The following is a 22,839-nucleotide window of genomic DNA, read 5'->3' as shown; positions in this document are numbered from 1 at the left end:
TTCACCGCCTGCTGTACCTGCATGCCCAATATCATTGTCTGATTTTGAAAGGAGTGACATTCTTCTCTAGCTGTTGTATATTTCGGTGGCTCACATCAACTGATGGATCCCATAAATCAGAGTTGAGTTCATCCATATCATCCTCTGTTAGATGTTGAGTGACTGGGTCGAATATGGCACCTTTTTGTGCAGTGATAGGGAACACAGATTTAACTGGTTTCAACATCCCAGGCATTGCCTTCTCAGCAAGAACGATGTCATGGTCTGTTCTGTTGTGCACATCAGTAACAATCTATGGACATACAGCCCTCTGAAGTTTTACGAGTGTTTCACGCAGTTCACAGTTCAAGGCCCACTGAGGGTTCACTTCTGGTTCCAAGAGCATTATTTGTCTTCCCTCACAAATGGATACTGTATATAGCGTTGAACTTGCTGAACATTATTGTATGTTCTGGTATGTTAATTCTCTCCTTTGTTGTCTTTACTTGATACCACAGGGATTCTCAAGGCTAATCAAATTGATAAATGCTTTGATTTTGCTTCTTTTAAGACTAGGGAATGCAGCTCTTACTGTTTCATATAAAAGTCCTCCCTTCCTATCGTTAAGTCTTTCATCACTCTCTTAGATAATCTATTCAATCATGTTGAATCCAATGATGGAATGAGGTAGAGGTCCGCCTTTCAGAACCAGAACCGGTATGATCAATTCCAGGCGAAGCTAATTTGAAAGTGATCTCAATCCATTCTACATATGGCATGCTGCACCAAATGCTGCCACCAGCTATAATGCCTCAGGTGTCTCCACTGCCTCTGAATCATCCCTGAGTTTAACTCCAGGGAAGTGCCTAATTTTCCACTGCTCAGCTGTGGTGCACACCTGTGAACCTGTCCCATATTGCTTCACTTTGATGTCTCTGTAACCAGCATTCTGCGGCACTGTCTGCCCACCAGTGAAGTTACATACGAATGTTGATTGACTTGGCACTGCGCAACTATAACACTGGTGGAGGGCTGTCTCTCGTTATTTGTCTTGATCCTACACTGATTCCAATAGTCCGTCTGACATTGTTTTGAGCAGTAACATGAGACTTTACATCTGGAGTACCTTATATTTACACCCTCTCTACCACAGCTGGCACATTGGTGGGACACTTCTGTGATACCAATTACATCCTATCCCATGGAAGCAGCCCATCTTAGAAAACATCTTAGAATGAATCCTCTGTGGGTAGTATTATTCCTTATGCTTTACCTCCTGCTAAGCAGTGCTCACTGCTACCACCGTTCTTCACACCCTCTCTGCTGACGGGGGAAACTCTTTCTAATTCGTGTTGAACGAAGCTGCTGAGGCAGGCCAGGATACAGACATATTGGGTACTGTGGTGCAACTCCATTCTGCTGTGGTAAAAATGAATAATTCTGTGGAGCTACGACATAGTTGCTGAGCTTCAGATGGCAATGTATATGATTCTGTTGCATACTGCTGAAATTGGGGAAATTTATGTTGTGGGGCTGGGTATGATTGAGGCAGAGCCCGTTCAAATAACTGGTTTTGCTTTTTCCATCACTATTTTTGTTCAATACTTGGCCCTCTCTGGAGTTCAGACCTGAGAATGTTTTGCCCAAGAATTGCTCAGGCCTCTTTGTACCTCACCCTGGTGGTTGCTGGTAACTCTGTGCTAGGTCCTGTGGCTGAGAAGGAGTTTCTGTCATTGCCCATTTTTAAAATTTGAAACTTAAAATCATTGTTGACGCATAGGTATGGGCTGTTGAAGTTGCTCCTAGACCTGGACAATGCCTTCACAAAATGTTTTCAACTGTGACACTTGGTCTATATGAGCCCTTTCCACCAGACATTTCTCACATGATGTTCCTCTGACTGTGCAAGAGTTAACAGTGGCATTGTGAGCTGACCCAGCTGGCTTCCGTTTATTCTTTTTCTCCACTTCATTTGCACATGCAATGTTTAGCTTCTCTAATAGTACCTCATCTGAAGTTTTGGGATCTAAAAGGCATAGCTGAAGGTCCTTTTGAATACAACCACTTCTCAAACCGGTGAGTACAGTATGTAAAAACATACACTGCACTAAGACTGGATCATATTTCAGACCAGGCTCCCCCTCCTGTGAGGGAGACAGTACTTTCTGCTTCAGGTCAAGAACATGTATTAAGAAACTTTGTGGCATCTCTGCACTGTGTTGGGCTTCTGCTATCAGCTGCTTGTACAGTTCAGTTGTCCCGTTTTCCTGATAATATGAGTGGAGGGTCCATTTAAGGGTAGGTAGGTTCAAGTCTGATTTACCCTTAGGATAACTGCACATCTGGAGCCCAGGCAAAAGCAATTTGGCATGTCAACAAATACACTCAAAAACTTCTATAGTTGTATCGTAGAGAACATTCTGACAGGCTGCATCACTGTCTGGTATGGAGGGGCTACTGCACAGGATTGAAAGAAGCTGCAGAAGCTGGTAAATCTAGTCAGCTCCATCTTGGGCACTAGCCTACAAAGTACCCAGGACATCTTTAGGGAGCGGTATCTCAGAAAGGCAGTGTCCGTTATTAAGGACCTCCAGCACCCAGGGTATGCTCTTTTCTCACTGTTACCATCAGGTAGGAGATACAGAAGCCTGGAGGCACACACTCAGCAATTCAGGAATAGCTTCTTCCCCTCTGCCATTCGATTCCTGAATGCACTTTGAAGCTTTGGACACTACCTCACTTTTTTAATATACAATATTTCTGTTTTTGCACATTTTTAAATAATCTATGCAATATATGTAATTTATTTATTATTATATTTTATTTATTATTACTTTTTTTCTGTCTATGCTAGATTATGTATTGTAGCGGTCCCCAACCACTGGGCCATGGACCGGTACTGGGCCGCAAAGCATGCGCTACCGGGCCGCGAGGAAACCTTTCCTCATTCCCTGTCAAGCCCACTGTTGAGTTTGAAAGCACGCGCGGTCATTACCCGCGCATCATTCATGTCAGCGCAGGAAGGAGATCAACTCCTCGAGCTTGCAAATGACGGCGGGCTGAAAAGTATGTTTGACATAACATCTCTGCCGGCATTCTGGATCAAAGTCAAGGCTAAATATCCTGAGATAGGCATGAAAGCACTGAAAACATTGCTTCCATTTCCAACATATCTCTTCAATGAATGCAACGAAAACTAAATTGCGGAATAGACTGGACATAAGGAACCCCCTTCGAGTATCGCTGTCTCCCATCACCCCTCGATGGGACCGTGTTGTTGCAGGAAAACAAGCCCAGGGCTCCCACTGATTCAGCGATATTGGTGTGTTGCAATGATTTTGTATGTCCATACGGGGAAAATATGTGCTGTGTATTTAATATCCAAACGTTACTTAAAATGTTATGATGCTATTGATTATAAGTGACCTATATAACCATATAGCAATTACAGCACGGAAACGGGCCATCTCTGCCCTGCTAGTCTGTGCCGAACACTACTCTCACCTAGTCTCACCGACCTGCACTCAGCCCATAACCCTCCATTCCTTTCCTGTCCATATAGCTATCCAATTTTTCTTTAAATGATAATATCAAACCTGCCTCTACCACTTCTACTGGAAGTTCGTTCAACACTTACTTCAAGCCCCTGTCCTCCCCTGATAATTGACTTATCACTATATTCATGTGAGGAAAATATGCAGTGTGTGTTTAATATTAAATTCGTTAGATAAACCCTTTTAGAAATGAAATTGAGTGTATTAGCCACTCATCACCTATATTCCGGTCGTGATTAACACCCCACCCCCGAGCAGAATCGCCAAAAACGATTTTTAGAAAAAAATCGGCAGGTACACGCATGCGCACACAGGTGCCCGCGCAAGGCTTCATGGTCATTGTAGTCTTTCTCGGGGTAAACACAGTGTATTTGACTGATACTCTTGTCCGTTGGCAACCCTACCGCAGCCCCCCCACCCCCGGGTCGTCCGGTCCGCAAGAATATTGTCAATATTAAACCAGTCCGCAGTGCAAAAAAGGTTGGGGACCCTTGATGTATTGCATTGAACTGCTGCTGCTAAGTTAACAAACTTCACGTCACATGCCGGTGATAATAAACCTGATTCTGATTGATCACTGGATCAATTATTCAATTATCTCCTCCTCTGGATAGCCTCTTAGGGTGCTTTCTATTTGACAAACAAGGCTAGAAAATGACAACTTGTCTTTCTGACCAGGCTCACCAACCTGACCAGAGTTCTTAAAGACTTGGCGCCATGCTGGTGGGACAGTTCTCCTCGAACTAACCACTGCGAATCACTCGAGTTCAGCCTGTTAGGAGCTGACTTCTGTTTTGAACTGTGGGTTACTGTAATTTCCTTGTTTTCTTCCTCCATTTCATAGTCATACTTTATTGATCCCGGGGGAAATTGGTTTTCGTTACAGTTGCACCATAAATAATTAAATAGTAATATGTAAATTATGCCAGGAAATAAGTCCAGGACCAGCCTACTGGCTTAGGGTGTCTGACCCTCCAAGGGAGGAGTTGTAAAGTTTGATGGCCACAGGCAGGAATGACTTCCTATGATGCTCAGTGTTGCATCTCGGTGGAATGAGTCTCTGGCTGAATGTACTCCTGTGCCCACCCATTACATTATGTAGTGGATGGGAGACATTGTCTAAGATGGCATGCAACTTGGACAGCATCCTCTTTTCAGACACCACCGTTAGAGAGTCCAGTTCCATCCCCACAACATCACTGGCCTTACCAATGAGTTTGTTGATTCTGTTGGTGTCTGCTACCCTCAGCCTGCTGCCCCAGCACACAACAGCAAACATGATTGCACTGGCCACCACAGACTCATAGATTTCATCAGCCAAAGCCATTGTAACAACTATTAGCTCATTTAACTTGTCTCTAACCTGCAGAAGTTCAGATGTGCCACTGTCCTCCAGATTTCCCAGCTCCTCTCTTTCCAAATGGTGACTTATTAAGGACATGAGAGACAAGTGTGTTTTCTTAGCTGTGTCCTCTTCTGGGAGCTGAAGGAAGCTACTGAGTTCTACCAGCTTGTCATTAGGAAATTCACGCACTTTCTCGCTAATTTTTTCTTGGAGATTCCTAAGCACATCCATTTTCTTTTCCCCTTGGCAGTGGTGTGAGTTATTGTGGTGACTGTAAGATTCCCTGCTGCTGACTGGATTCTGCAGCCTCTAGCATTCACTGTGCCTGAAGTGCATGCACCGCTCCATCAGCTCTCAGCCTCACCCTCACCTCAGTCAACTACCTCACTCCGCTGCTGCTCTAGACAATTAAGAAATGGCTGGGTGTGACTTGGATTAAATCAATCTGGCAAGCAGATGGTCCTCACCTATGCACCCAATTGCAGCAGTGCCTCCAAAATTTTGTAGTACCCCTGAAAAAGGGGTATGGGAAATGAAACATAGATGTGCTATATTTATGCATCAGTCACTTTATGGAATGAATACTGCGGGTATTGCCCCTCCCCAGGCATTCTGGCAGGCTTGAGCAATCAATTGCATGCTGAAGATTGAATGCAAGCACTTACAAGTTGATGGCAGATTCTTTTTTTTTGGCATGTGCGTGCATGCGCATCTGTGCATCTGCGTGTGCGTGGGCGATGTTGCCGGGACAATGTCTTTTTCATGCCTTTATAAGGCGCGGAGCGAGAGAGAGACCGTGTGGTGCACCACTCCTCACACAGACATTTCGCAGTATTTTTCCTTTTATTTTACGAGGTGGAGTTGCGACCTCGATACTCAACCCGGCACAGATGGAAAGCGAACTCGGGAGCGGCCCCAACTGGGTTCGAACCCAGGAACCTTCGTCCCGGAGTCCGGCGCTGATGTCATTGTGCCGTCAGCCAGCCCACAAGTTGATGGCAGATCCAGTGCTCAATACTATGTTAAAAAAACCTTGCAGGCAGAGTCTCAGAATTTTCAACTAAATACATTTGCATGATTTTCAAGTAGTATCCCTTTTCTCAACATGAAATGATAGTCACATGAAATAAAGTATTTTAACACTTTTTAAAAATTATTTGAACAATTAGTTATAACAACAGGTTTCAAGCTTGTCATACTGACATTGGAGATGGTTCGGCGGAGGTTCCCGAGAATGATTCCGGGAATGAAAGGCTTATCATATGAGGAGCATTTGATGGCTCTGGCCCTGCACTCTCTGGAATTTAGACGAATGAGGGGGAAATCTCGTTGAAACCTATTGAATGTCGAAAGGCTTAGATATAATGGATGTGGAGAGGATGATTTCTTTATTTGGGGAGTATAGGAATGGGGGCACAGCCTCTGAACGGTGAGACATTCATTTAGAATGGGGATTAGGAGGAATTTCTTTAGCCAGAGAGTGGAGAATCTGTGGAATTTGTTGCCACAGGCAACTGTGGAGGCCAGGTCATTGGGTGTATTTAAGGCAGAGATTGATAGACTCTTGATAAGTTAGGGTGTGAAAGGTTGTGGTGAGAAGACAGGCAAATGGGGTTGAGAGGGAAGTGGATCAGCTATGCTCAAATTTTGGAGCAGATTTAATGGGCAAAATGGCCTAACTCTGCACTGTGTCTTATGGTTTTAGAAATAGAAATTTACAGCACTTTACAGGCCCTTTGGCCCACAATGTTGTGCCGACCATGTAACCTTCTCTGGAGTCTGCCTAGAATTTCCCTAGCACATAGCCCTTTATTTTTTTAAGCTCCATGAACCTATCTAAGAGGCTCTTAAAAGATTCTATTGTATCTATTTCCACCACTGCCGCCGGCAGTGCATTGCACGCATCCAATGCTCTCTGTGTGAAAAACTTACCCCTGACATTCCCTTCGTATCTATTTTCAAGCACAATCAAAAACAACGATCAAAATTTCTCCGAATATCAAAAACACTTAGGTTGCAGCTCCAAAGCTGTGTATGGTGATTTGCTGTTGAAGTCCAAAATGCTGTTTGCCATTTTGATGGATCTGGCACAGTCAGACTAGTTATTTACAGGTGCAGGGAGTCTGAGGGAGCAGTTCTGAGTGAAGGGATTGGCCCAGTAAGATCTAACCTATTCATTGGTGTCAGTTATCCAGATGGGTGATTTTCATCTTTGGGTATCACTGTTGACAAATTTCGTTACTAGTTTAGCCACTGTTGAATCTACAGCATTTCATCAGCTTGTGCTTATCCTGTTAATTCACATTGGTCACCTCGCCTTCGTACCCTTAGCTTTATCCTGTGCCTCCAGCCCATAACTTGCAGTTGGATTGCCATGCCAAATACATGACTCAGACTCTATCAGGGCTATTTACAGGTATTTGCCTTTACTTACTACTTGCCATGTGATCATTATGTGATCATTATATCCATATAAAAAAAAACTAAGACTTGGGAAACTACCAGCATAAAAGTATGATCTATATGTAGTTAGCAGTAGAACTCGTATGAACTGCCTATCAAGGAGCTGTTACAATTCTCTTCCTTGCCTGGTTCTTCATATTGTTGGACTGGATGAGGTTGCTGGCATTGGTGTGTTTATCCTTTTAACAGATCTGAAAAGTTTTTAGAGATAGTGTTGGTGGCATTTTTCCAGTGTTTTGAGCTGCTTGCTGTAGATGTCCAAGTTTCAGAAACACATAGGAGAGCAAGGCTTACTGGTGCCCAGTAAACCAGGAGTTTAGTGCTAAGTTTTATCTTCATACATTTTCTCAGTTAGAGAAAGGCTATACCTGCTGGTGAAGAACTTCACTATTGCCTTGCTGACCATAAAAGTTAATCTACATTTTATATTTGTATCATGATGGCATTAAAGCCATGATCTTAATCAAAAGGTTCACAACAGAGAAAATCTCATTAACTCTGATACCAAGCAATGCTGCACTTGACTTTTATGAGCTTGCAGATGGAATGAAGCTAAACTGCAGGAAGCAGAAGAAACTGTTAAACCTGAAATGTCTGCACTCCAGAACTGAGGTCACCATAACCTTGATAGTCAAATGCAGTATGCAGATAACATTTATATTTGCACAGATCTAGAGACAGTGCTCCGTTGATTATTGAATTGTTCATGGAAGTATATGAGAGGATTAGCCTTACTCTCAATATCTAGAAGGCCAGGGGCCTCTGACAATGAAGTTTCATGGTGAGACATTGGGAAATGTCAACTACTTCCATAGCTCAACAGCTGATGCCATTTTATTGACCCTTCGCTTGGTTCCATAACAGTAGGACAATGAAGATGCACGTATCAGGATACTCTTCATTGACTACAGCTCATCATTGAACACTATCATCCCCCTGAAACTCATCACTAAGCTCCAGGACCTGGGCCTCAATATCTCCTTGTGCAATTGGATCCTTGATTTCTTCAGTTTCGGTCTCCAGTAAGTATAGATTGGCAGTACTTCCTCCACAGGTGCTCCACAAGGCTATGTGCTTAGCCCCCTGTTTTACTTACTTTATACCTATGATTGTATGGCTAAGTACAGCTCCATTGTTGTATTTAATTTTGCTGATGACACTACAGTTGTTGGCCGAATCAAAGGTGGTGATGAATCAACATACAGGAGGGAGATTGAAAATCTGGTTGAGTGGTACCACAACAATGTCTCACTCAGCATTAGCAAAACCAAAGAGGTAATTATCAAGAACAGGAAGAATCCAGAGGTCCATAAGCCAGTCCTCATTAAAGGATCAACAGTGAAGAAAGTGGGTAACTCTAAATTCCTTGGTGTTATTTAATCAGAGGATCTATCCTGGGGCCAGCATGTAAGTGCCATCACATAGGCAGCATGACACTGCCTTTGCTTACTTTGTGTGGATTCAGCATGTCACCAAAAGGACTTCGACAAAGCTCAATAGATGCACATGGGAGGGTACCCTAACTGGTTGCATCATGGCCTAGTATTGAAACACCAATGCCCAGGAACAGATAAGTCTACAGAAAGTGGTGGATACAGTCCAGTCCATCACAGGAAGAGCCATCCCCCCCACCCCACCCCACCCCACCACCATTGGGCACATTTACATTGAGCACTACCACAAGAAAGCCACATCCATCTTCAAGGGCCTCCAGCATCCAGGCTATGCTCTCCTTGCTACTACTGTACCATTGGGCAGGAGGTACAAAAGCCTTTAGTTAGTCTTTAGGGATGGTTTTTTAAATAATTTTTAAAAAATTTTTCCAGTAAATGCCTGTAGGAAAATGAATCACAAGGTAATATCTGGTAACATATGTGAACTTTGATAATAAATTTTACTTTGACTTTGACTTACTACTCAGTGATGGCGAATTCAAATCTCTAATTGTTATGTTACTAATGAAAACCATTCTAATTTACTTAATTCTTTCTTGTCTTCTTTCCCTTTGTTTCTATGATCTGGTGATTTCTAATGTATTCTCAAAGGAGCAAGATATCTCTTAGCATTTCTTAAATTAATTGGTGCGTTATCTTTATTAAGAGGAATGTAAATCGGAACTAAAAGGAGACATTTCACTCAGAGCACATATGGTGCTTCAAGTTTGAAGCTGGAAAGGTATAATTTACTTAATTGAAAATTAGTTTCTTGAGCAAGATCTACAATGGAACTTGTAGAAATAGATGTCAGCAAAAGATATACACTTGCTGAGTTCCAAATAAGTTACGTTAAAATAGTTATAAATTACCTCATCATCATTAAGTGTCGTGTTGTATGACATGGGTGATCATCGTCTTCCATTTGTCTTTAATTTGAAACTCTTTGAATTCTTTCTCATTCCATTTCCATGATTGTTCTTCTTGGCAATTTTTTCTACAGAAGTGGTTTGCATTTCCTTCTTCTGGCCAGTGTCTTTACAAGACTGGTGACCCCAGCTATTGTCAATACTCTTCAGAGATTATCTGCCTGGCATCAGTGGTCACATAACCAGGATTTGTGGTATGTACCAGCTGCTCATATGATCACCTCCTGCTCCAATGGCTTCACGTGACCTTAATTGGGGGACTAAGCTGGTGCTACACCTTGCCCAGGAGGTGATCTGCAGGCTAGCGGAGGGAAGGAGCACCTTACACCTCCTTTGGTAGAGACATATCTCACTGTGTCACCTGATAAACTACCCCATGAAGTATAAACCTTGTAAGTTAAGATGAGTTCCATTGTGCCATATTTGTCTGCAATTGAAAGTACTTTGTTATGTGGATAATTGGATTTGGTAAAATTAATTCCTTTAGTATAATGATCATCACTAAATCAATTTTTGAAACAAATTCTTTTGGAGGTGTTCAAAACAGAGAGAATTGTTTCTTTGACAGTGACTTTGGCTAAGAGACCTCCTTTAGGTAACTCCAGGAAATGCTGTTTAAATCTCCATAGGATTTATTCTTTTTATAAAGGTTTATAATGTTAAATGTCTACATGATGCTGTAGTTATAAACTGAAAAATGTTGTTGCCAGTTTCTTTTCTGCATTTGAAATTTCTGTTGTGGGTGTTCAGCCCCAATTGAGCTAAATAAATAACAACCAAATGCATCAAGTCAAGTAATCAAGAACAAAAGTTTGCAAATGCTGGAAATTTGAAATAGAAATACTGCAAACAAGGACATACTCAGAAAATTGGGCAACATCTGTAGAGAAAGAAACAGTTAATGTATTGGGTCAATGACCTTTGATCAGAACTGTTGTAATGTGAGCATTATTAAAAGTAAGTTAATACTAATTAGGATAATTGGGGGTTTCACTTCCAGTCTTTTTTACTTCCGGTGGGCTCTGTATATAGTGTGCCCGCCACGCTGTACGGGTTGTGAAAGCCTCTGTGTATACATAACTGTTTTGACGTTCAAGACAAAGTTGTTTCTTGGGCATGAAGTTGTCGAGTGTGCCTTTTTCAAAGTTGCCACATAATTTTGGCGACAAGGTAAACTGGTTTTGTGGACGTATCGGCACGTTTCGAACGGGAGCAGCAGTGCCGATAAGGGGCCTCACGTTCAGATGGCTATGTTTGGGATTATCGTTCAGTTTGTGGAGGTTACGGAGGACTGGCTGGAGTATGAGGAAAGGTTGGGACACTTTTTCTGTGCTAATGGAATTACTGAGGAGGCGAAGAAGTGCTATATGAGAATATGTGTGTGTGTGGGGCGAAGACTTACAAGCTAATAAGGAATTTAGCCACACCGCGGAAACTGGGGGACATTCCATATGATGAACTGGTCAAGCTTGTAGGGAACCACTACAATCCAAAACCTTCTGTGATAGTCCAACGGTGTAAGTTTCACAGCCGTTTCAGGAAGCTAGGTCAGTCTGTGGCCAATTTTGTGGCCGAGCTTCGGCAGCTGTCGGAGCATTGTGATTTCGGAGCAGTGTTGGATGACTTGTGGCATTAATAATGATGGCATACAATGCCGCCTGTTAGGGGAAACCCCACCGTTGGCTTTCAAGAAAGCCTTAGAGATTGCCCAAGGCATGGAGATGGCTGCTAATAATGTCGGGGATATCCAGAAAGGACATGGGGGGGAGGGGGGTCGTAGTCGGCAGCAGAGCACCAAGTCAGGAGGGAGACTGCTAAACAGGCAAACCGGGTGGAATGTTTCCGGTGTGAGGGATGCACTATGCAAATGATTGCAAATTCAAAGACACTGTTCGCCATGCTTGTAGCAAAAAGGGACATTTAGCTAAAAAGTGCAGAAGTTCAAAGGGTAAGATTAAACCTGGGCAGGGGAAAGCTCAACAGGCTCAGGCAGCCACACACCATCTAGAAGAAGCAAATGAAGAGGCAGCATGTACCTGCAACATGTTTGGAGTGGAAATAGATGAGGAACCACAGCCACTGTCAGGAGAAAAGGCATTAAGTTGAGATTGATTCAGGGGCTACTGTATCGGTCATTAGTGAGGAGACCTACAGGAGGACATGGCGGTCCAACCTGCCTTCTATCAGACCATCAAAGCTCAAACTTAGGACCTATACGGGGTAGCCCATACCTCATTTAGGGGTGTTATATGTGGACATTTCAGCTGGGGGTCAGAAGGCTGAAGCCAGGCCAGTGATAGCTAAGGGCAGGGGGCCCAGACTTTCGGGTTGCGATTGGCTCGCAAAATCCAGCTAAACTGGCATGAAATTAAGTATGTGCACATGACGGAGGACATTCTGCAGCGGTACAGTGACGTTTTCAGGGATGAGCTGGGAGCACTGGAGGGTGTGACAGTGAAACTCCATGTCAACCCTGAGGCTACACCACGTTTTTTTAAGCCAAGGTTGGTGTCCTATGCCATGAAAGGCAAAGTCGAGGAGGAGCTGGAACGATTACAGAGGCTGGGCATTATTGAGCCAGTCCGGTTTTCAAGGTGGGCGGCTCCCATTGTTCCAGTTTTGAAGGCAAACAAAATGGCGAGGATATGTGGTGATTATAAGCTTACGGCGAATCAGGTCTCTAGGCTGGAGGAGTACCCATTGCCACGGGTGAATGACCTGTTTGCGACCCTGTCAGGGGGTAAGCTGTTCACAAAGCTGGACATGAGCCACGCCTACCAACAGCTGCTGCTTGACGAGGATTCAAAGGAGTACGTCACAATAAATACACACAAGGGATTATTCAAGTACAATCGCCTGGTGTTTGGAGTGGCATCCAGTCCTGCCATTTTCCGAAGGGCAATGGACACTTTGCTGCAGGGGATTCCACACGTAACAGTGTACCTTGATGATATTTTGATCACGGGGGCTATGGAGGTGGAGCATCGGGCTAATTTAGAATGGGTGCTGAAGAGGCTCTCAGACGCAGGGCTGCGGTTGAAACGCGGAAAATGTGTGTTCCTGGCATCGAGTGTGACTTACCTGGGACACAAGATCACAGCTGAGGGGCTTTGCCCTGTGGAGGACAAAGTGAGAGCTATTAAGGAAGCCCTAAGACTGTCACGGAACTCAGATCATTTTTAGGCATGGTGAATTATTATGGCAAGTTTCTTCCTGACCTCTCAAGGGTTTTGACCCCACTGTATAAGCTGCTTCACAATGACACTAAGTAGCAGTGGGGTGAAGAGCAGGAGAAAGCTTTCAAGGAAGTGAAAGAACTCCTCCACTCAGCAAAGCTACTTGTTCACTATGACCCAGACAAGGAGATCACCCTTGCATGCGATGCCTCGCCCTGTGGAGTTGAGGCAGTTCTCTCACATGTAATGGAGGGCCGTTCAGAGAAGCCTGTTGGTTTTGCTTCACATACCCTGACAGCTGCTGAGAAGGGATATTCACAACTAGGCAAAGAAGGTCTGGCCATTGTTTTTGCGGTCAAACGCTTTCATCAGTACCTTTATGGACGCGTATTTACAATTTATACAGACCATAAACCACTGATGAGCCTGAGACTAGATGCATCCCACTGCTAGCCTCAGCCAGGATACAGCATTGGACACTTACATTGTTAGCCTACCAGTATACTATAGTGTACAGAGCCGGTGGGGATAATGCAAATGCCAGTGCACTGGGTCGACTACCTTCACCTGAGACACCTGTTACTACCTATGTGCCTCCAGAGACTGTGTTTTCATTGGAGAGGCTGTCAGACACACCTGTAAAGGTGACCCAGATCAAGCAGTGGACAGAGAGGGACCCAGTCCTGTCCCAAGTCAAGACTTTTCTTTTACAAGGTTGGCCCAGAGTCGTGGAAGGAGAGGAACTGAGGCCTTATGCCAAACGCAAGACAAAACTCAATCTGCAGGATGGCTACATTTTCTGGGGGGGCGAGGGTCATCATGCCTCCCCCTGGCCGTTCACAGATTGTGGAGGAAATTCATGAGGCTCACCCAGGAGTGTCTTGAATGAAAAGCCTTGCAAGATCCTACGTTTGGTGGCCAAGAATGGACCAGGATCTGGAGAACAAGGTAAAATCATGCATGCAATGTCAGACTAATCAGAATACGCCACCACCAGCTCCTTTGCACCTATGGGAGTGGCCAGACCACCCCTGGTCTAGGCTACATTTGGACTTTGCTGGCCCTTTTATGGGGCGGATGTTTCTTGTAATGGTAGATGCGCATTCTAAATGGATCGAAGCTCACACCATGAGCAACATCACAGCCCCCTCAACCATAGACAAATTCAGGCAAGTGTTTGCAGTCCATGGGTTGCCTGACACCCGGGTCACTGATAATGGCCTGACGTTCACCAGTGAGCTGTTCAGTGAGTTCATGCAGCAGAATGGCGTTCATCACTTTCGGACGGCCCCTTTCCACCCAGCCTCCAATGGTTTGGCTGAGCGGGCTGTTCAGACAGTGAAGGAAGGCCTGAAGCAGATGACAGAAGACGCTCTTAGCATTTGGCTTTCACGTTTCCTGTTTAAATACCGCCTCATGCCACAGACTACGACTGCCAACACTCAAGTTAAGATTGGACCTGCTGCGCCCAGACATAAAGGCAAAAGTGAGACAGGCTACTGCGGAAGCATGTCCACCAGTGACTTTGCCAGAGGAAGAGACGCTGACAGAGCGGCCGAGGTCCCCTGAAGAGGATGGACATTCTCATGCAGACACACAGACCCCTCTCATGCCCCCAACACCAGACCCACCCAAAACACCGTCACCAGCAGTGCCTGTGGAGTCACTGGGGGTAGTTCGCAGACCACAGCGCACTCGTAGACCTCCTGACAGACTGAATCTTTGACAGAACAGTTTTTTTTGTTGTTGTTAATTGAATGTTGAATCTGTCACGTTTTCCAGATGTTTTGTATTGGTAAACTGTTGCTAAGATACTAATATAAGTTTTCAGGGGTACGCAAGTTAATAACACCACTGTTTTTATTTCCTAGCTTTTTACATTTGAGGAATGTTGGATTTTAAAGGGGGAGAAGTGTTGTAATGTGAGCATTATTAAAAGTAAGTTAATACTAATTAGGATAATGGGGGGTTTCACTTCGGTTCTTTTTACTTCTGGTGTGCTCTGTACATAGTGTTCCTGCCATGCCGTACAGGTTGTAAAAGCCTCTGTACATACATAACTGTTTTGACATTCGAGATAAAGTTGTTTCTTTGGCATGAAGTTGTCGAGTGTGCCTTTTTCAAAGTAGAAGTTACCACAAAAACTGAGAAAACAGATTAAATGTGTTTATGTTGCAAGAAAGTAGGAGAACAATGAGGATATCATGATAGAATCAGTACAAAGGATGTTACTTTAGTTTACCATTCCATTTCTACTCTGATCAAGTCTTCAGCTTTTCCTCAATGCAATAAAGCCCAGAGTAAGTTTGTGAATAATTATTCCACCTTAATGTATAACAGCCTTCAGTATTAAATTCAACTGGTTCTGATAAAAATGCTTTTCTGGTGTTTGTGAATTGGCCAGCTCTGGTGATAGGTCATCTACCTATAACCCAATCTATTTTTCTGCACAGTTGCTGCCTGGTTTAATGACTATTTACAGCATTTTCAGTGTTTGGTATAGTTTTACAGCAGTATTTTTTTTGTGTGCATCTGAGCACTCTATTGTTTTCCTATTTTCCCACTTTTTCCTTTTTAATTCATCTCCTATGGTAGAATATTATTAGAATCCCTATGATAAATTATTTGTGATAGGCAAGACTGTACCAATCTCCCTTTATGACATATCATCACTTCATCCTCCCTTTTGACGATAATCTTGTAATTGTTAAAATCATTGTCTTTGAGCATTTATGTTTCATTGACTGTTACCGCCTGGTGAAAATAAGTAATTTTTGTATTTATTTTTGCCTTCCATTTTAGTTGGCCTGATCCAGCGATTCCTTGTATTGCAGCTCTGTGTGCCTGTGGGACAAGACTTCTCTACGGAATTGCTGTAAGGATAAACATTGCTAAATGTTTATGTGTTAGATAGTTAATAAATTTTACTACAAATAGTGTTCATTAATTGTAAGTGGCATCCCCTGCAAGAATGACTTAGGCTGGCTTCAAGTGATTAAGCTAATTTAATTGTTAGTTTTCAACAACTGGTACATTGTGCGCTGTCATGGGAACTGAAAGCACAAAACATCTGTTATTGCAGTTACTTTTCTTAATTACAATAGTTCACAATGTATATGTGAATAAAGAACTGTTGCTCATGCATAAATTAGGGAAAAGTAGCTCATGGAGTTGGTTGATTCTCATTGTAGTAAAAATGATAAATTATGGAAAGCTCAGTAAATAGATGGAAAGATCTTGTTTTTGATAATTTGCTTAGGTTTCCTCTGAATGTTGTTAATGGCTTACAGGAAACATGGAAAAATAGATAGCATTTATTTCAGAAGCATTGAGTAAATATGCATGGTTCTTCTTTTTGTGTATTGTATGGTAGGTGGTACAACTGTGGCTGATTTATTTTGGGCAATATTCAGTCTTCCTAAAGTCCTTGAATTCAGCTTTTTGGATTAGACATGAGGAATGTAATGTTAATAATTTCCAGGTTCTACAAATGTAAATTATCTGACAGCTCTGCCATTAGATAAACAGAAATCATGTAGATTATTTTACCCACCCGAACATAAAAAATAAGTGGGGAGAATGAAATGAAAAAGAATGGCAAAGAAAATAGGAGAACTGAATGGAAGTATTAAGCCAAAGGTCTTTGAGCACGTAAATAGTAAATGGAGTGTAAAAGGTGGAGTGTGGCCAATTAGTAACACTGCAGTTGATCAACACATTGAGGTGGATGGCTCTCAAGAGAAGCCTGAAAAAAGAATGTAATCAATCACTTCATGAAGCCCACAATGCTCCCAAGTTAGCATACCTGTTTTCAAATAATGATCTTCACATCAGTGACATCTCTAGTGCTGCTGTCGAATACAAAGCATAAAATGTGACCTAGCTTACCCACAACTACCTGCTTGTTAAGACCAGGAGGCTAGGAAGTTCATGAAAAGGAATGGTCTCACATTGACCCTCGAAGAATATCACAATCTATTAGAAACTTAGTCTATCTTTATCAAGGAAGACAATGCAGCAAAAGAATCAATAGAAGAGGAAGTAATAATACCAATAGAGGGGGTAAAAACTGATAGTCAGATCTTTTCATGCTTCTGCTTATGTCTAAAATAAGTAGGTCACCTAATCTAAATGGGATACATCCTTAGTTGTTAAAGTTAGTGGAAACTTGCCAGTATATTTTAATATTCTGTTGGTATGGGAGAGGTGCCAGAAGCCTAAAAAATATCAAATGTGGGAGCCATGCTGTCAGGACATACAATATATAGCAAACATGGACTGAGTATTTTAAACTTAATGATGGAGAAATATCTGGAATTTATAATCACAAAATAAATTGACACTCAGAAGTTTGGGATCAAGCTGATTGCTTGCTCATCTGATTTTTTATGTATAAATAGAAAGATTAAAAAAGAAAATCTAATCAAGATCAGTTTTATGTTAGAGACAGACTCACCTTAAAGCCAAATTAGAAAAGTCAAGCACCAAGGAATATGACCCATACATTTGTAACATTAGCTCTCTATGCAAGTACAAGGTCTATCACTTCCTGACTAGTCAATAGTTTTGCAAACCTGGAAAGAAATTTCTTATGATCTGAGCCATATCATAGAGAACTTACGCGATCCCTATTTTCTTAGACAAGCTACATAGTCCACCATATTTCAACTGCTGCATTGCAGAAGCGGTCAGGTCTTGAAGGACGAAGAACTATTTCTACTGTCCTTAATTTCTAACTCCTCTCCATGCTCTGGCTACTTGGACATTATTATAGTGGCATTAGAGGGCAAGAAACATTTGGGGAAAATCAAGAAGAGATACCAATATCTGAATTGCTCCAGAGGTTTCCTTAAATACTATCCCTCCAGGTATCTATCCATGTGCCTTTTAAATACAGGCGTCCCCTGCTTTTCGAACGTTCGCTTTATGAAACCTCACTGTTACGAAAGACCTACATTAGTTACCTGTTTTCGCTAACAGGTGTTTTCACTGTTATGAAAAAGGCAGCGGGCGAAAAAAAGCAGCGTGCGAGAAAAAGGGCAGCGCGCGCCCCGAGCAGCCGCTCTCCCCCGGATTCGGAACAGCATTCTCGCTGGCATTGCTTAAACACGTGCCTGTGAGCAGCCGTTAGCCAGATGAGTTCTAAGGTATCTGAAAAGCCTGAAAGAGCTCGTAAGGGTGTTACACTTAGCATAAAACTGGACATAATTAAACGTTTCGATCGTGGTGAATGAGGTAAGGACAAAGTGAGTTTGTCTTGTGGAAGTTGACAAAGATGATATTGAAGAGGTTTTGGCATCCCATGACCAAGAACTAATAGATGAAGAGCTGATGCAATTGGAAGAGGAAAGGATAACAATCGAAACCGAATGCAGTAGTGAATCGACCGAAAGTGAAGTTGTCCAGGAACTGAATGTGAAGCAACTGCATGAGATTTTCACTGCAATGATAAAGTACAACTTTAATTTTGAAAGAGTACGTCGGTTTAGGGCATATTTGCAAGATGGTTTGAGTGCTTACAAAGAACTGTATGATAGAAAAATGCACGAGGTTCAGCAGTCAAGCATACTGTCGTTTTTCAAGCCTTTCACATCAGCCACAGCAGACGACCAACCTCGACCTTCGATATCGAGGCAGGCAGTCATAGGAGAAGATGAGCTGCCTGCCCTAATGGAAACAGATGATGATGAGATGACACCCCAGTGTCCCACCACCCCAACCCCCGGGCCGCAGACAGATACCGATTCGCAGAGAATGCAGCGGTAGCCGGGAGGCACACAGCACATCTTTAAGAAAAAAGCTGAAATAAACATGCTAATTAATTAGGTGCCGTCTGGCACGTAATTGTTGGCCCAGATCAGAGGCGATGCTGGGTGGCACCTAATTAATTAGCATGTTTATTTCGGCTTTTTTCTTAAAGATGTGCTGTGTGCCTCCCGGCTACTGCTGTACCCCTGCATGCTTTGCAGGTCGGCGGCCTGGAGGGTGGGGGCCACTGCAGCACCCCAACCTCTGACGACTCAGTCTAACACACCATCATCAGTGTGCTCGATGTCCTCCTGATTCCCGTAAGTGATACTACACTGTACATACATTATTTCTACTTTATATCGGCTGTGTATTTTTACGTGTTATTTGGTAGGTTTGGCTGGTTGGCTTCCTAGCTTAAAGGTTACTGGAGAGAGTGTTTTTGCCGAGAGCGCTTGTGTGAGATTTTGGCTACGGAGAACAGGGCAGCAATGATTGTGGAAAAGTACTTCTACTTTATATAGGCTGTGTATTTATCATATCATTCCTGCTTTTACTATATGTTACTGTTATTTTATGTTTTATGTGTTATTTGGCATGATTTGGTAGGTTATTTTTGGGTCTGCGAATGCTCACAAATTTTTCCCATATAGATAAATGGTAATTGCTTCTTCGCTTTACGACATTCCGGCTTACGAACCGTTTCATAGGAACGCTGTACCTTCGGATGGCGGGGGAAACCTGTATTGCAACTGTACCTGCCTTGACCACTTCCTCTGACAGCTCATTTCAGGTAGTCACAGCCCCCTGCGTAAAGAAGTTACCTCTCATGCTTGTATACCTTATGCATGATGTTTTAAACTTCTAGGAGGTTAGCCGTCATTCTCCTGTACTCCAGGGAATAAAGATCCAGTGTGGCCAGTCTCTCTCTATAAATCAGACTCTTTAGTCCAGGTAGCATTCTTGTGAATCTCTTCTGCATCTTTCCCATCCTAACAATGTCTTTCCTATAAAAGGATGACCAAAATTGCACACAATATTCCAAGTGCAGCCTGATCAATGACTTAAATAGCTGCAACATAATGTCCCTACTTCAAAGGTCAATGACCTAAATGGTTAATGCCAGCATGTTAAACGTCTTCTTCACCACCCTGCCTACTTGCACAACCACTCTCAGCAAACTGCACTTGAACTCCTAGATCTCTCTGTTCCACTACACAAATCAGTGCCTTGCTATTCACTGTATAAGCCAGAATGCATTATTTCACACTTATCTATGTTGAAATCTATTTGCCATTTTTCAGCTCATCTCCCTTACTGATCAAAATCTCTTTGCAATTCATGCAACACACATCAAAGTTGCTGGTGAATGCAGCAGGCCAGGCAGCATCTCTAGGAAGAGGTACAGTCGACGTTTCGGGCCAAGAACCCTTCGTCAGGACTAACTGAAAGGAGAGCTAGTAAAAGATTTGAAAGTGGGAGGAGGAGGGGGAGATCCAAAACGATAGGAGAAGACAGGAGGGGGAGGGATGGAGCTAAGAGCTGGACAGTTGATGGGCAAAAGGGATATGAGAGGATCATGGCACAGGAGGCCTAGGGAGAAAGAAAGGGGGAGGGGGGAAAACCCAGAGGATGGGCAAGGGGTTTAGTGAGAGGGACAGAGGGAGAAAAAGGAGAGAGAGAAAGAATGTGTGTATATAAATAAATAACGGATGGGGTACGAGGGGGAGGTGGGGCATTAGCGGAAGTTTGAGAAGTCAAAGTTCATGCCATCAGGTTGGAGGCTATTCGTTCCCCCATCCCTCCCCACCGATCTCCCTCCTGGCACTTACCCTTGTAAGCGGAACAAATGCTACACATGCCCTTACACTTCCTCCCTTACCACCATCCAGGGCGCCAGACAGTCCTTCCAGGTGAGACGACACTTCACATGTGTGTCGGCTGGGGTGATATACTGCGTCCGGTGCTCCCGATGTGGCCTTCTATATATTGGCGAGACCCGACGCAGACTGGGAGATCATTTCGCTGAACACCTACGCTCTGTCCACCAGAGGAAGCAGGATCTCCCAGTGGCCACACATTTTAATTCCACATCCCATTCCCATTCTGATCTGTCTATCCATGGCCTCCTCTACTGTAAAGATAAAACCACACTCAGGTTGGAGGAACAACACTTTATATTCCGTCTGGGTAGCCTCCAACCTGATGACATTAAGGACATCCTGAACGCTAAAAAGAGGGCATTTAGAGATAGAAATAGGGAGGAGCTGAGGGCAATACAGAGGGACCTGAAAGCCAGGATCAAGGAGGCTAAAGACAGGTACAGAAGGATGCTTGAGTAGAAACTCCAGCAGAACAACATGAGAGAGGGAGGTCTGGAGTGGGATGAGGACCATCACTGGGTTCCAGCAAACTAGCAACAGAGGAGCTGAAGGCAGTGTGGACAGGGCCAATGAACTTAACCTGTTCTTTAACAGATTTGACATTGTGGCCCCTGCCCATCCCCCACGAGTCATCTGTTGTCGGCCCCCAACCAACACATATTCCACTCTCCCCTCCTACCCCTCCTCACAGTCCCCCACCCTGCTCTCATGACTATACCCCTTCCCTACATGAAACCACCACGGTGGGCTTCACAGCTGAACAGGTGAGAAGACAGCTGAAACGTCTCAACCCGAGCAAGGCTGCAGGACTGGATGGTGTCAGTACCAGGGTGCTCAAAGCCTGTGCCCCTCAGCTATGTGGAGTACTTCGCCATGTATTCAACCTGAGTCTGAGACTCCAGAGGGTTCCTGTGCTGTGGAAGACGTCCTGCCTCATCCCTGTGCCGAAGATGCCGTGCCCCAGCAGCCTCAATGACTACAGACCAGTGGCATTGACCTCCCACATCATGAAGACCCTGGAGAGACTTGTTCTGGAGCTGCTCTGGTCCGTGGTCAGGCCACACTTAGATCCCCTCCAGTTCACCTACCAGCCCCGACTAGGAGTTGAGGATGCCATCGTCTACCTGCTGAATCGTGTCTACGCCCACCTGGACAAGCCAGCGAGCACTGTGAGGGTCATGTTTTTTGACTTCTCCAGTGCGTTCAACACCATCCGCCCTGCTCTGCTGGGGGAGAAGCTGACAGTGATGCAGGTGGATGCTCCCCTGGTGTCATGGATTCTTGATTATCTGACTGGCAGACCACAGTACATGTGCTTGCAACATTGTGTATCCGACAGAGTGATCAGCAGCACTGGGGCACTGGGGCTCCACAGGGGACTGTCTTGTCTCCCTTCCTCTTCACCATTTACACCTCGGACTTCAACTACTGCACAGAGTCTTGTCATCTTCAGAAGTTTTCGGATCACTCTGCCATAGTTAGATGCATCAGCAAGGGAGATGAGGCTGAGTACAGGGCTACGGTAGGAAACTTTGTCACATGGTGTGAGCAGAATTATCTGCAGCTTAATGTGAAAAAGACTAAGGAGCTGGTGGTAGACCTGAGGAGGGCTAAGGCACCGGCGACCCCTGTTTCCATCCAGGGGGTCAATGTGGACATGGTGGAGGATTACAAATACCTGGGGATACGAATTGACAATAAACTGGACTGGTCAAAGAACACTCAGGCTGTCTACAAGAAGGGTCAGAGCCGTCTCTATTTCCTGAGGAGACTGAGGTCCTTTAACTTCTGCTGGACGATGCTGAGGATGTTCTACGAGTCTGTGGTGGCCAGTGCGATCATGTTTGCTGTTGTGTGCTGGGGCAGCAGGCTGAGGGTAGCAGACACCAACAGAATCAACAAACTCATTCGTAAGGCCAATGATGTTGTGGGGATGGAACTGGACTCTCTGACGGTGGTGTCTGAAAAGGGGATGCTGTCCAAGTTGCATGCCATCTTAGACAATGTCTCCCATCCACTACATAATGTACTGGTTGGGCACAGGAGTACATTCAGCCAGAGACTCATTCCACCGAGATGCAACACAGAGCGTCATAGGAGGTCATTCCTGCCTGTGGCCATCAAACTTTACAACTCCTCCCTTGGGGTGTCAGACACCCTGAGCCAATAAGCTGTTCCTGGACTTACTTCCTGGCATAATTTACATATTACTAACTAACTATGGTTTTATTACTATTTAATTATTTATGGTGCAACTGTAATGAAAACCAATTTCCCCCAGGATCAATAAAGTATGACTATGACTATATCCCTTTTGCCAATCACCTGT

General features: G+C 43.9%; 1 protein-coding gene across 8 annotated transcripts in view; it reads left to right on the top strand.

Annotated features, from left to right (window-relative positions):
- cfap20dc (CFAP20 domain containing) overlaps positions 1-22,839 on the top strand; it is a 492,691-nt gene that overhangs the window by 96,831 nt on the left and 373,021 nt on the right. For all 8 annotated transcript variants that reach the window (XM_072280490.1, XM_072280488.1, XM_072280492.1 and 5 more), the window contains one exon: positions 15,682-15,754. In XM_072280490.1, coding sequence (XP_072136591.1) covers positions 15,682-15,754 — 73 coding nt within the window. The remainder of the gene's footprint in view (positions 1-15,681; positions 15,755-22,839) is intronic.

The sequence above is a fragment of the Mobula birostris genome, chromosome 16 (assembly GCF_030028105.1).
Source record: "Mobula birostris isolate sMobBir1 chromosome 16, sMobBir1.hap1, whole genome shotgun sequence".
Classification (NCBI taxonomy): Eukaryota; Metazoa; Chordata; class Chondrichthyes; order Myliobatiformes; family Myliobatidae; genus Mobula; species Mobula birostris.
The sequence above is the reverse complement of the archived record's forward strand: the minus strand, read 5'-3'. Positions and strand labels throughout refer to the sequence as shown.